This window comes from Cheilinus undulatus, linkage group 17 (genome assembly GCF_018320785.1).
Source record: "Cheilinus undulatus linkage group 17, ASM1832078v1, whole genome shotgun sequence".
Taxonomy (NCBI): domain Eukaryota; kingdom Metazoa; phylum Chordata; class Actinopteri; order Labriformes; family Labridae; genus Cheilinus; species Cheilinus undulatus.
Genome location: NC_054881.1, coordinates 5,745,133 through 5,758,912, shown reverse-complemented (window position 1 = coordinate 5,758,912; position 13,780 = coordinate 5,745,133). Strand labels below are relative to the sequence as shown.

The 13,780-nt window shown below is 37.0% G+C and overlaps 1 protein-coding gene across 1 annotated transcript in view; it reads left to right on the top strand.

Annotated features, from left to right (window-relative positions):
• Positions 1-9,419: 9,419 nt before the first annotated feature.
• ptpn11a (protein tyrosine phosphatase non-receptor type 11a) overlaps positions 9,420-13,780 on the top strand; it is a 33,842-nt gene continuing 29,481 nt past the window's right edge. The window contains exon 1 of the mRNA XM_041810242.1: positions 9,420-9,666. Within this exon, the coding sequence (XP_041666176.1) occupies positions 9,653-9,666 (14 nt within the window). The 5' untranslated portion in view covers positions 9,420-9,652. The remainder of the gene's footprint in view (positions 9,667-13,780) is intronic.

Genomic DNA, 13,780 nt, shown 5'->3' with positions numbered 1-13,780 from the left:
GAGGGACAAACTTCAGGGAGTGCGCAGCGCTAAGCTGTCAAAATGAAGCAGAGCGACTCTATCATGGGCGTTATAGAGGGGGGAAACGGGGGCCCAATGGTGACAGGAGCCCCTAAATAGATAGTTTTTAACAGTGTTGAAGCATATCACATTATTGTGAGCAGTTTTATCATTTCAAATTTATGCTTGTTATTTATTTATTGATTTATTTATTGATTATCTGTTATTTTAAGGGACAGATCTGGTAAAACATTCATGGGGTGGCGAGAGGGTGGCAGGAGAAACTAGACTAAGATGAACAAAAATAGATCTGTGATGACTAAAACGGACAAAAACTAAGTTTAGTTTTCATCAAGATGACTAAAACTGGACTAAAATGTAATGTAGGTTTCGATGGACATTGAAAACCTATAATATTTCTCCACTGTGGGTAAATCTGTCAAAATACAATGCATCTGTTGCTATTCAGCCTCTCAGCTGTAGAAAGCAGGGACCCCAGGTTTGGCAGAGTGCAGAGAGCACAGTACCATGATTTGGTACCAGATTTAGGCAAGAGAATAAATGCTTGGACTTAAAGTAAAGACTAAAATGTGAGGACTCTTTATGTATTTAAACTAGACTAAAATATTTTAAGTTTTCATCGACTATAACTGGACTAAGCTAAAAAGAAAAGAAATGACTAAAATGGGACTAAAACTAAAATGCATTTCATTTAAAGACTAAAACTAAGACTAAAATGAAAATTAGCTGCCAAAAATTACCGCTGTTATGCAGCAAATTCTAATCAATTACATCCTTTTTATTACATTTCAAAATTCTAATATTTTGTATTCAGAACTGTTTTTTTGTTTGACTTCCTGTTTGGATACAGAGATGCTTTTATTAGTAGATCAGAGATTTAACAGGAACTACAGTCGTGGACTGTAATTGGTCATGATTGATCTTGACAGCCCTAGTTTGAATACAACATGAAATATTTGCTTGTGTCTGCTGTCAGAGCTAACTGTGCTATAAATGTAGCGGCTAACATGTTCACTGTCTGTTCAGTCAGAGGAGCGGATCCGCAAGCAGATGAAAATCCAGCCAATGGAGACCAGAGAGGTCAAGCTGACGTCTCTGGATCAACTTCGGCACAAATGTACCAATTAATGCAAAAATGCATTTTAAAAAAGTCTCCTATTGGTGGTTTTAGTCGCTCTTGTTTCTTGAGTTCATCCCTGACCTTTCTCGCTGTTTCTCCTCCGTGTTCCAGATGCTGCAGTGACAGTCCGGAGGCCATAGACAGATGAATGTTTGTGGATCTGCTCAAAGGGATGCTTCAGCTTGACCCAGCCAAAAGGCTGACACCCCGTCAGGTGCTGGAGCATCCCTTTATTACCATGAGCCACATCGCCTGCATGGCCAGTTCAAGCTCATAGTAAGTCAGAACTCTGATTTAAGAGCATGATGAGTTTTCAACTAAAGATCCACTCCAATGGGAACAGAGAAATCCAGATCTAGCAGTCTAATTCTCTGAGACCAAATAACTAATATTTACCATTTATAAGTCAATATAATTTCCTCTTTCTCATATATATAGTGCTTAACAAATTTATTAGACCACCACCCAAAGTAAGGTTTATGCCACAGCTGCCCTAAATCAACAGCATTTTTTATGTTTCTGCAATGTTTAATACACCAATATGTAGAAGCTCTTTAACCCAGATGATATTTTTAATGCTAAAATATAATTACTATTGTTATCCATGAATTTTCAAATTTACTGATTCACAAAACAAATTTAAAAAAATAGTAAAGGACATTAATATTTCTTGATTCCTGAACAGAAAAATGAGTTTTAGTGCTTGAATGTTATGCTTGATTCATTTCTGACTTCTCAGAGAAGCCCAGTGAGCCGGCTCAAATTTGGGTATAAAAAGGTGAATTCAGTTTGAAATTCCTCATTCCTGTTCAAAATGGTAAAACGTGGAGAGCTCACTGAAAATGAAAGAGTCCGCATTAAAGCACTTCATGATACAGCTGTGGCATAAACCTTACTTTGGGTGGTGGTCTAATAAATTTGTTAAGCACTGTATGTGAGTAGATAGAGTCTTCAATCTATCAGTGTTTAAAAGGGAATAACTAAAACACTATTATTGTGTTATTAAATGGTTCCATTTGTAAGTTGATTTAAACTTTCTGCAAGATTTTGGGCAAGTAAACTGCAACTGAACCATTCTTAAATTGATTGATTGATTGAAAGTGGGTGCTTAAAATACATCTCTACTGCAGCAAATGTTCTGATAATGCAGTCACACTGTTGATAAGGTAGACTAACGTAATGATTTCTTGTTTTGCAGCGTCCAGTCTTGTTATGAGACTATGGCTGTGTGCCAGAGCCCCTTGGACTCTCAAGACTTGAATGCTGGGGGCTCCTTCTCTACAGAGGCTCACTCTGGCCAGCAGAGCTCTCACCGTCCTCCTGCAGCTGACCACAGAGATCAGCTGCAGAGTGTCAGCCCTCCCTGCACTTCCACACAGAGTGTCAGAGTGTCAGGGAGAAAAAGGAAGGCAGATGAAGACTTAGTCGACTCCCCTCATCTGTCAACGATAAAAAAGACTTGAGCACAGGTAGGACAACCTACACCAGCTATTTTATTATCAATAAGTTTGCGGACTAAAGCCGATTTTTGTTGCAGTTTTTTTTCCAAGAAGTAACTGTTGTGTTGTCAAATCACAGCAGGTCAAGCAGCAGCCAGGCTATGCCTGCTCTGACAGACCATCCTGCCAAAAACCCAGACCGGCATGCCAGTGTTGATCCCCTCCAAAGCAGCAAAACCCTCTTTCACACCAAGGCAGGAGTCAAGAGAAGGCTGGAGGATGATGGGGACAGCAGATCACCACCAAACAGTGGTGGAAGAAAGAGGCTCTGCATGGCCAGTGAGGCCCCTCAAAGTCAACGGCCTGTAGCTGCAGAAAAAGCAGCTCAGGACCGTTGCAAAGAGGACGAGGCCTCTTCAGGATGGCTGTAGAGAAACACCACAGTGACAAAGAGCACCATGAGGTCCGTCAGGATCCATTTATGTGCATTTTCATGTGTTTTGATATTTAAATCAAGTGTTGAAACGTTCCCCTGGTATCCACTGCATTTGTCATAGACTTTAAAACCAATCAAGATCAAATTTTCCATGTTTTGTTTTTTATCTAGAGTTGGCTAAGCTAAGCATGCTGACTGGAAAAAATAAAAATTTGCTGACATGAAGTGTGATTTCATGGGGTGCTTCACAACTCAGAAGTGTTACCTTTTAACAGCTTTTCTTCTTTACAAGGTCATTCTCATATATTCAAAGAAAACAACAGTAAATTTTGTAGAGGGCTGGTTTGATTGAAAAGACTCATCAATGAAAGATCAGTGGAGCAGGACGTGTATACTAATAACCCATTTTTGGCACTTTTTGCTATTTTATAACTCTTTAACCCACTTTCCTGCCATTTCACTACTTTGCCATTGGCTATTTTTGCACCTTTTTGCAACTTTTAACCCATTTTTTATACTTTTTGCCCATTTTTGCCTCTTTAACCCAATTATTTGCCATTCTTTAACTCCTTTAAACCACTTTTCTTGCCTGTCTTATCCTTCCTTTTTCCATTTTTGCCCCTTTTTGTCTATTTTTGCCATTTTCATTACTTTTTTCACAATTCTTGCCACTTTTTAACCATTTTTGATCTACTTTTTGCCCTTTTTTCCTTTTATACTCACGGTTTGCCACATTTTAACCTCTTCTCACCACTTTTCTGCAAGTGTTTGTCCCTTTGTGCCACTCTGCAACCCGTTTGGATCTCCACTCTCTCACCCCTTTTCACCACTTTATCTGGCCATTTTTGCCAGTTTTAACAAAAATATTTACTAATAATGGCTGACAAGTGAATTTCAGTTAAAACAGATCAAATGTGAAGTCATTGTAAAACTATTAGAATATCAATTTCTTTTGGGGTGGATTTAACAGCTGTAGACATTTAAAGCCAAATGATACTCTTAAAGTCACACTAAAAACACACTAATATATATATTTACCCAGTCACTTATTTCACATCACATATTTCTATGTAATTGACATTACTTAGTAGAAATCTGTTTTCACTTTGACATTAAAATACTTTTTTTTCCATACTCTTTTCGTCAAAAAGCCAAATTGTATGGACCAGGACTGATTTATGAAGTAAATAAAAGGGTGAAAGGGAAAGTAGCAATAATAGTGTTTATGATGTATTGTTGTGTCATTTTCAGTGGTGCTCACTTGATTTCACAGCACTTTTATCTACTGCTGCTGAGAGCAGTTTTTCTGATTCCTGCTGCAGGACGATGTCAGACATGCAGCGACATCTTGCGTCTTTTTCGCTCTGCCCTCCTGCATCAGTGTAGCCTCAGACCGTGGCAGCTGTCAGACAGTGAAAGTGCTACAGCAGCACGTCAGAGGAGCCTGGCACTGTCTGCATTTTCAGACGGCATCATCAGAACATTAGACGGCTAACCTGACATCTACGGCTGTGTGGATGTGTTATGAAGGCATTCTGTGATCCTTTTTCATGAAGCAGTAAGTGGAGCTGCAACGTTTCTGACCAGTTGAAAGCACTGAAGGCATACAGAAGTCCAAACATGACAAGGATGACAGAGATGAAAAATACTGAATTTCAGAGATTATTTGGAGCTTTCTTTACTTGAATACTGACGAAAAGTTTAGACTAACACTTCAGTTCCTGACAGCAGGTTTGATATTTCGTGATGCAGATCCAGGATTGCTGGTTACAATGCTGGAAGAATTGGGCAATACTGACAAGTTCATTTCTGTTTCATCATCATTTAGTTTGAAGAAGTTCTAAGATGTTCAGTAGTTAACGGAGGCCAGTGTATGTTTATCTAGACCAATGGTTCTCAACCTTGGGGTCGGGACCCCCTTTGGGGTCCCCAGATTCCCTTGAGATACTAAGAATATGTTTAGCATTACACTGTTGCCACTTTTCACCAATTTTAACCCATTTTCATCAATTTTCCCATCAATTCTAACACATTTTTGCCATTTAACACCTATTTTTGTCCATTTTAAAACCCTTTCCACCACTTTTTCTGCCTGTTTTTGCCACTTACAAACCAAATCTTGCCACTTAAACCTAATTTTGCCGCTGTTGACCCATTATTGCCACTATTAACCCCTTTTTGCTGCTTTTTACACCACATTTATCCCATTTTACCCGCATTTCACTATCTGATATAACCATTCTTGCTTGTTTAACCAATTTCTGCCACTGTCTGCCTATTTTCTCTTTCTCAGTTAACACTTTTTGCAAGTTTATATCATTTTCTCATTCCATTTCACCAAATTTACATGCATTTTTGCACATTTACAGCCATTTCGGCCACTTTTTAAACTCCCTTTTACCCCTGTTTATGCCCATTTTTGCCATGGATGGGTTTTTTTTTTGACATTTTTATTTAATTGTTGCCACTTCTAACCCATTTCTGCTACTTTTAAAATCTGACCTTTTCCATTCAACAATAATAAACTGGCACATTCAATTCAATTAGTAACAGGTGTGGCCAAATACTTTAGTCCATATGTTGTACGTGAAATATTTCTTTCAGTTTCAGTAGTTTTTGTAGATTATTTGCCTTATGTAGCCCTGCCACTTTAACTCCTGAAACATTTGACATCGCTGTAGCGTCTCTTCATTCAGTTTTTACGACATCCTCACACAGAACAATCAGGAAGTACAGGCCCCGTGTGTTTTATATGGAGAATAAGGTGATGAAGCCTGTAAAAGACCCAACTCTGACTTTATGATCAGCTTTTAAAAAATCACAATTAGATATTTGAATGATGTTTATTTACTTTTTTATACTTTATATCAGTGGTTCTCAACCTTTTCAGCCCACAACCCCCAAAATAAAGGTGCCAGTGGCCGGGGACCCCCACTGTACCTGACGGTGGCTGAATGCAGCCATGCACATTCAAAAATAGTCATGTGCAGACAAGGCCACCCATTAGGGGGGATGGGAGGGCTTTATGGGGCCAGCAAAATCATGGTGCACTGTGAAGTTATGCTGGGGTATTTTATATTTAACCTGAATAATAACCACTCTTATCAAAGAAACATGTTTTAATTCATTTGTGCAGGAAGTAGCCCTCTCAAAAACGTAAATCCTTTAGTTAAAAATTGAATTAAGATATGTTGAACATAGCTAAAATGGGTTAATAATGGCAAAAAAATGGTGGGAAAGGTGGTGAAATTAGATTTTGAAAGTAGCAGAAATGGGTTAGAAATGCCAAAAATTAGATAAAAATAAACAGAAAAAGGCAAAATTAGGCTTAATAAGTGGTAAAAGGGGATTCAGACGTGGCTGAAATGGTGTTAAAGTGGAAAAATAGGTGGAAACTTGGTGAAATGGGATAAAGATTGATAGAAACTGGCAAAAAAAGAGGGTTAACTGAGGAAGAAATAGTCAGAAACTGGCAAAAATGGGCTTTTCAAATTGTGAAATGTGGCTTAGAAAGTGGTCAAAGGGGTTAATAGTGGTAATAATGTGTCCACATTTCCAACAATAGGCAGAGAGTGGCAAGATTCTGTTTAGAAGTGGCAAAAGCAGGTAGAAAAAAAGTGGGGGAAAGGATTTCAACTGACAAAAAAAAATAGGTTTTAAGTTGCAGAAATATGTAAAAAATTAGCAAAATTGGTGGGAAAAAGTGATGAAAATGGGTTACAATTAGGCAAAATTGGAGTAAAGTGGCAACAGTGTAATTCAAAAATGTTCTTAGTTTTTTTTTTAAGGCATCTGGAGACCCTCTCTCAGTGTCTCAGGACCCCAAATGGGGTCCAGACCCCATCATTGAGAACCCCTGCTTTATATTACTTTTTGAATAAGCTTTATTATAACAATATAATTTTTGAATCTGTCTACTTCATGGAACGACAAAGACTACTGGTACTTATTGTAAGATAATAGCAGAGGTCTAAGAGAATGGTTTATTGACTTGGTTTATATTGGTGGGGACGTTTAATGATTAACTTCCTCCAGGGTGTGGTTAAATAAATTTGTTCTTCTTCCCACTCCTTTTCGGATATATAAACCAAATAATTGTTTTGTATGTGTATTTGTCATGCCTGTTCACTAGTACTGTTGTTGGTTTTTTTTCTCTCTTTCTTCATGTTCAAAACCAGGCATCAATATTAACTAATTACAAATCATAATTAATTAAATGCGAGTGGACTGATTTTATTTTGTCACCAAACTACTCCTATAAAAATGCCAACCTCTTTAAACTCATCAGATTTAGAGTTAACACTTTCATTTTAATTAAACATCATAGAAATCTACCTCTACTTTGTGTTGTTGTAAATACGTGATGACGTCAAACGTGCGGTCTCCGCGGTGGGCTCCGGAATGTTTCAGTTTGACGCTCGCGCGGCGTCGACTAGTCAATTCTGCTCCGCTTACTGCTTGTGCTGTTGGATTCATGAATACGGCCTTAAATAACACATCAGACTTTCCCGTCATTGTAGCACAGTTTGCCGGACCGTCCAGGCTCTGAAGGGGCAAAGCGGCTGTGGAGGGAGGTTAAAAAAAAAAGCTGGTAAAGTCCACGAGCAGTGGTGGGAATTTCATTTAATTTCAGTGACACTGATTTTTTGTCCAACTCAAAAAAGAGAGCTGACACTTATGGGAACCTATAAAGGTGAAAATAAATATTTTCAGTGCTTGCTTACGGTGGCCCTAAAGGTCAACTTTGACAACAGTTATTGGATGAAAAAACATTTATGAAAATGGAAAACCTCTCATTAAACAGAACATTTTATAAAATGCTGATGTATTTCATGAATGCAGAAAAGGGAAATTAAATGCAAAATAAAATTTTATGAGATAATGAGATACAAAATGCAAATCCAATTTGGACAAACTTAGAGCAGACAAATCCTTGCTGAGCTCTTTGGCGACCCCAAGGCATCAGGAATGCAAATATTTGAAACTAAATTTTTCTGAGACGTCATGGAATTCGGGTGATTTCTTGAGGAATTTCTCCATTATCATGGGAAAACCAGTTTTATTTTACAGGGAAAACAACATGAATAAGTTAAAATCTTGAGAAAAGACCAAAATTAACTTGTTCTCATGAGTAAACCTATAAAATTATTTATTTACCTGGCATATATTTGCAACCCACAGGAAACAGTTTTGCAACCCATTTTTGGGTCCTGGACCCCATATTGGGAACCAAATGCTCTAATGATTATAAAAATGAAGAATTTCTTTGCTTTGAAAATGGCTGGAATGAGGAAATCTAAGTATTTGACTAAATATTATACAACGTATGTTTAGTCATCTTTATTAACCTCCTGAGACCTGAGCTTTTGTTTGGAGAGCATTTTTATTTTCTCCCACTTATTTGGGATAAATATGGTCTGATGAGTTAAAATATCTGTCTTGTCGTTGAACAGGAATTTCTTGGGAATTTTTCTTTCCAAAACCCCAAAACTTCCATAATTAAGTGGAATGTCTGAACATTTTTAAACACATTTTTAAAACATCCCATGAAAAGTACCCAAATATTTATTTAGATAGTCCTCAAATCTTTACTTAAATTCCTAATAAAGCCTGAAAATTCCATTTAAAAATTCCCAAAAAATTCCATGCAAATTCCTGAACATTTTCAAGCAAATTCCCCAAATATTAAAGTAAATTTCCTCTTAAACTTCTTGGCAAATTCTAGAAATTTTCAAAAACAGACTCAAAAATTCCATGAAAATGATGGAAAAATCCCAAACCCCTTAGAAAAGGGGGTTTGAGATTTTTCTTCGTTTTCTAAAAAAAAAATCCTGAAAAATTCAACGGACAATCCTGAACCCCAAATTCCCAATCCGATTCCCCGAAGATCTGGTAATAATTTCTCTATATACCCATGAAAATGCATTTAAAAAATTAAAAGCCATGAAACCCTCCCAAAATATACAAACATATCCTCCTAATTTCCATAAAAATACTTTGATAACTTCCAAGCAAATTCCTTAAAATATCCAAACAGCAAATTAGCCCAGCATTTCAAGGAAATACCTTAAACTTGAACGGACATTTTGTCCAATTAATACATCAATTCTACTACCAAAAATTATTACTATAATGTAGGAGAGCCAAAAATGTTGTGTCCTCAAATGTGGATGCAGGGTCTTAGGAGGTTAATTTAGACAGTGCAAAAATATCATACCTTTAACGAAAGGTTTGTACCATCAACCATTTAATTTGCCTTGTGTCAGTTCAACCCCATGAAAAGGGAAATAACCGTCTAAAAGAACCGTCTCCCCTCGTTCTCACTGAGGAATCGGTTCGAAGATCCGACTCGTACTTGGACAGCCCATCTCTACCGCGCACCCTCTGTTTGTCGCATGTTTGGTGACGTCCAACAATCGACTCGCTCTGAAGTCTCTCGGGCCGAGGCCTACGGAGTTTTTTTGTAACGCCCGCTCCTAAAATTCGGTCTCGATGCCTAGATTTCGGTGCCCGTTTTGACCGGGACTGAGCCGATGAAGCACTTTCTCCTGTGAACGAAGCAGAAACGGTCGGAAACGTTAGCCAGCTAATTGTAGCTAAAGCTAACTGCCAGCGAGGAAGTGAGGAACGAAAAAAATGACATCTCGGAGGTAAGAAAACAATGTCTGCTGATTGTGTTAGCTGAGCTAGCTAACTTTAACTAAACTCAGCTGTTTGGGGATGATGGTGTGCCTGTAAACAAGCGCTGAGTGAGCCGAAGTTTCGGGGGAAAAATATCTGATGCTAGTGGAAAAGCTAGCTTCATTTAGCATAGACCGGCAACTTAACGTTTGAGCTCGGACAGAAGATGTTTGGGTTTAGTAAACACCGTAAACACTGGGACACGGAAAGCTCCTCTAATGTCTCATAAACATCTCAGAAAATAGCTGCAGCAGTGCAGGCTATATTTAGAGGAACATAAAGACAATATGGAGGATGAAGGTCTGACTGAAGCTTTTCATTGAATGGAAAAGAGAAAAGTGCCAAAAATAGCTGATGGTGCAGCTCAGAGGAGCCTCCATACTTCAGTGTGATACAGACAGAAAACAAACGATTTCAGTGCCAGCTCTTTTCTATGGCAGCTAAAATAGAAGTCTAACCCCATGATGGTTCATTGGTTGTTTATAATGAATAAGAAATAACGATCAAACTGCTGCTCTCTGTCTGGTTTGCACGAATGAGTTGGCAACGTTTGGGACGGGACAAATGGACAGCATCAGCCTTTTAAACTTTGATCCCCTTTGATTGCACTGCAATAAAAATTAGAAACCATGTATCATACCGTCAGGAATTTCTTCGGAAAATATGCAAGACAACTTTTGCACATTTCTGAAATTGCACCAGACTTAGTGAGTCACTAATTTCCATCTGTTGTCCCACATAAAACTGACACAAAACACACATAAAAGTCCCAGTAACAATGGCAGACACCTGACATATGACATACTATATATATATTATATTCACTCTTCGAAAGCCTAGAGCTCTTAAACATCAACAAGGCATGGTCTGTTGTATTAGCTACTGCAGGGATCTGCAAAAAAATATGCAAGCATCTCAAAAAACTGCTCAAACCCCAAAACAACCACAACAAACAATAGCCTTAGTTGGCTGCCATTTTTTTCACAAAATAAAGTTAGAAGGAATCCAAAGTCAATAGCCCATCATATAACAGAGAGCAGGCCTCATTAAAAATAAAAAAACACTCACAATATCATGACGGTAGATATTGTTGTGCAGTGCAGAGTAAGACGTGTTAGTCTCTTTGTTAAATGCCAACATCAGATCAACTAAATCCCCTGTGATCGACCAAATTCTTAACGACCAATTAATCGATCATCGATTAATTGTTCCCATCCCTGGGCCTAATACACTAGATAAGTAAAACCATGAATAGACCCTGTTCTATGACATATATGAAGTGCAGAGCATTATCATAAAATCACCATGGTACAATATTATCAATATAGAAATACAGGAAGGCAATTGATATGTCATGACCATTACACATTAGCAACATTCAGTAGTGCCTAAAATGCTACACTGAAGTAAAAGAGTAACCAAAATTCATCAGTAGCATTATGAGCTACCAAGCTTTAGAAGCTACATTATAAAAAATAACGAAGATGCAAAAGCAGCAATATAAAAATACGGAAAGGCAGTAGATATGTCATGACCAATACACAACAGCAGCATTAAATAGTGCCTAAAATACGACAGTTAAATGAAAGAGTAACCCAAATTCATCAGTAGCATTATTAGCTACTAAGATTTACAAGCTACATTATAAAATGACCATGATACAGTAGCAGCACAGGTTGCATGATGGGGTTTTCTGTTCTAATTTAGGGTTGCTGTGATACTAAAATTAGAATTTTTAAATCATACTTATAAAATCAGATAACATCCACACCCGTGAATACCCCCAGCAACAATAACAGAAGTTCAAGACACTCAGTCCAACCAAAATATGTATGCAAACTTTTGCCAATTTCCTAAATTGCACATAAACACTGGAAATGCAAGTCTTCAACACTGCTTTGTCTGTTTTGGTTTAGAATATGATTGAAGAGCTGAAATTGTGAAAGTCTTTGTATTTTGTATCACTATCGATCAGTAAAATAATAGAGGTTGCATTAATCAAACATGATTTCAGATTGTGATAACCACAGACATAGAAAATCATACGATAAGGGAAAAAAGCAATGTCCCAGTAATAGCTCAAAGACGGTGCAACTCAGAGTCTCCATGATCAGGACAAAAAACGCAGATAGAGACATTTTGGATTTTCCGTTCTAATTAGGGCTGTTTTGACACTAGAATTTAAACTTTGAAATTATATCTAGAATCATCACATAATATGCATAACTGTTTTGATACCAAGACAACAAAACTGAAGTTAAGACACCAAATTTCCAGTGTGTTGAAGTTTGCTTACAGTTTTAATGGATTCATTCATTTCCTCTGCATTGGTCTCAGGAAACAAAGGTGTCATTTTCAGCACTTTTTAACGGGTTTGTTCATAAAAACTACATACTACATTTTTCCAGACCAAGTATGAGTGCAAATCTTACATTTGGGTACTCAGCGATATAAATATGACTGCTTAATAAAACCATGACCGCTCTTAAAAGTATTCTCTAAGTGTGTTTATTTTTATCTGATGTTCTTCATCCCTCCTCTTGACAGTTTACTGGTGCATAGTTTCCATTCTCCTCTTCTTTTTTTATCCTCATTTATTTAAAAAAAAATCAACAAACTCCAGACATGTCTTCAACTTTAACTACCTGCTCTCATAAAGAGAGGCTAGCATCATGCTTTAAAATGGGACCAAGTGAAGTATCCGTAATGTTTTAATGGCCCTGATCATAACAGTGGAGAAAGTGTCATTTAAAACATTAGCCTTAAAAAAAGAAAAAGTATCCAAATATAGACAATCAAACTTTCCTGCATTGAGGAAAATACATGATATGAAATGGAAAGGTAAAATATAAAGGTCCCAAAAATAACTGAAAGGTCATGCAGCTCAAAGCAGCTTCTATACTAAAAAGAAGAAGAATATAAACCTTATTAATCCCTAAGAGGAAAAACAGTGTTTACACTGATATTGAACATGATACATGCACACAGGTGAAGAACACACTCTAATGTCTGAACACGCTCCAGCAGAGAAATGTCTGTGAGAGCTGTTCATGAAAGAACGCCTGAGGAGTTGGAGGTTCCATGTTTTTCTCAAGAGCTTCTTGGAAAGTTGGACCCAGAACGTGAACTATCACCTCTGCAGCAACCAGACGGAATGGCTGCAAGGCAGAAATATGGAGAAAATATAATATATCAGAAAAATAGTCAAATTCAGACTTTCGTAAGATTTTAGAACAAATCAGAATAACACTGATACATGTCTTTATTGGATCAAAAAGATCACATAGGTACCCAGTATTCAGTAAATTCATGCATTTAATGATCAATAATTGCAAAGAAACTCTTGCATCTGTCTAAATCCCACAAGCATCCTAACTAGGGCTGAACGGTTTGGGAAAATAATCTAATTGTGTTTTTTTTTACCCAATATTGCAATTTAATATGCGATTATCTATTAAGTTCTTCATCTCGTGTATTTTCCAATAAAAAAAAATCATTCTGAACTATAGCCAACACAATATTAGATTAAACTAGGGCTGAACATTTTTGAAAAAATAACTAATTGTGATGATTTTGACTCATTATGCAAATTGGATATGAATTGTATTAAAAAGAATGATGATTTTATATTGTTCTCATATTTATCAATAATACAAAAATGAGGAAAATATAATTTTTTTGTACAGTATTCCAAAAATATGCCTCAAGAATGATTGCATGATATGTAATGCATAACTTCTCTGCTGCAAATGAAGTGTTAAACCAGTATTTTTACACAAATTTCAGGCTAAAAAAACTATTGCACCTTCTGCGATTTGAAAATTGCAGCCGGCCATATTGCGATTTAATGTAATTTGCAATTAATTTGGAATTTCAACAGTGCGCAGGAGTTTGCTTACTTGATGGATTCAGTTCTCTCCGAAGCACGTCTCTGATAAAGTAGAGGACTTTTTTGTTCATTTTGTCCTAAAGCAATACTGCTGCTCATTAAAACAACAGAGAACTTGTTGTTTACAATGTGCATCAAAGTGTTGAACATCTTACATCCTCGCTGTAAAATTAAATCAACTATTTTTGGTGTCA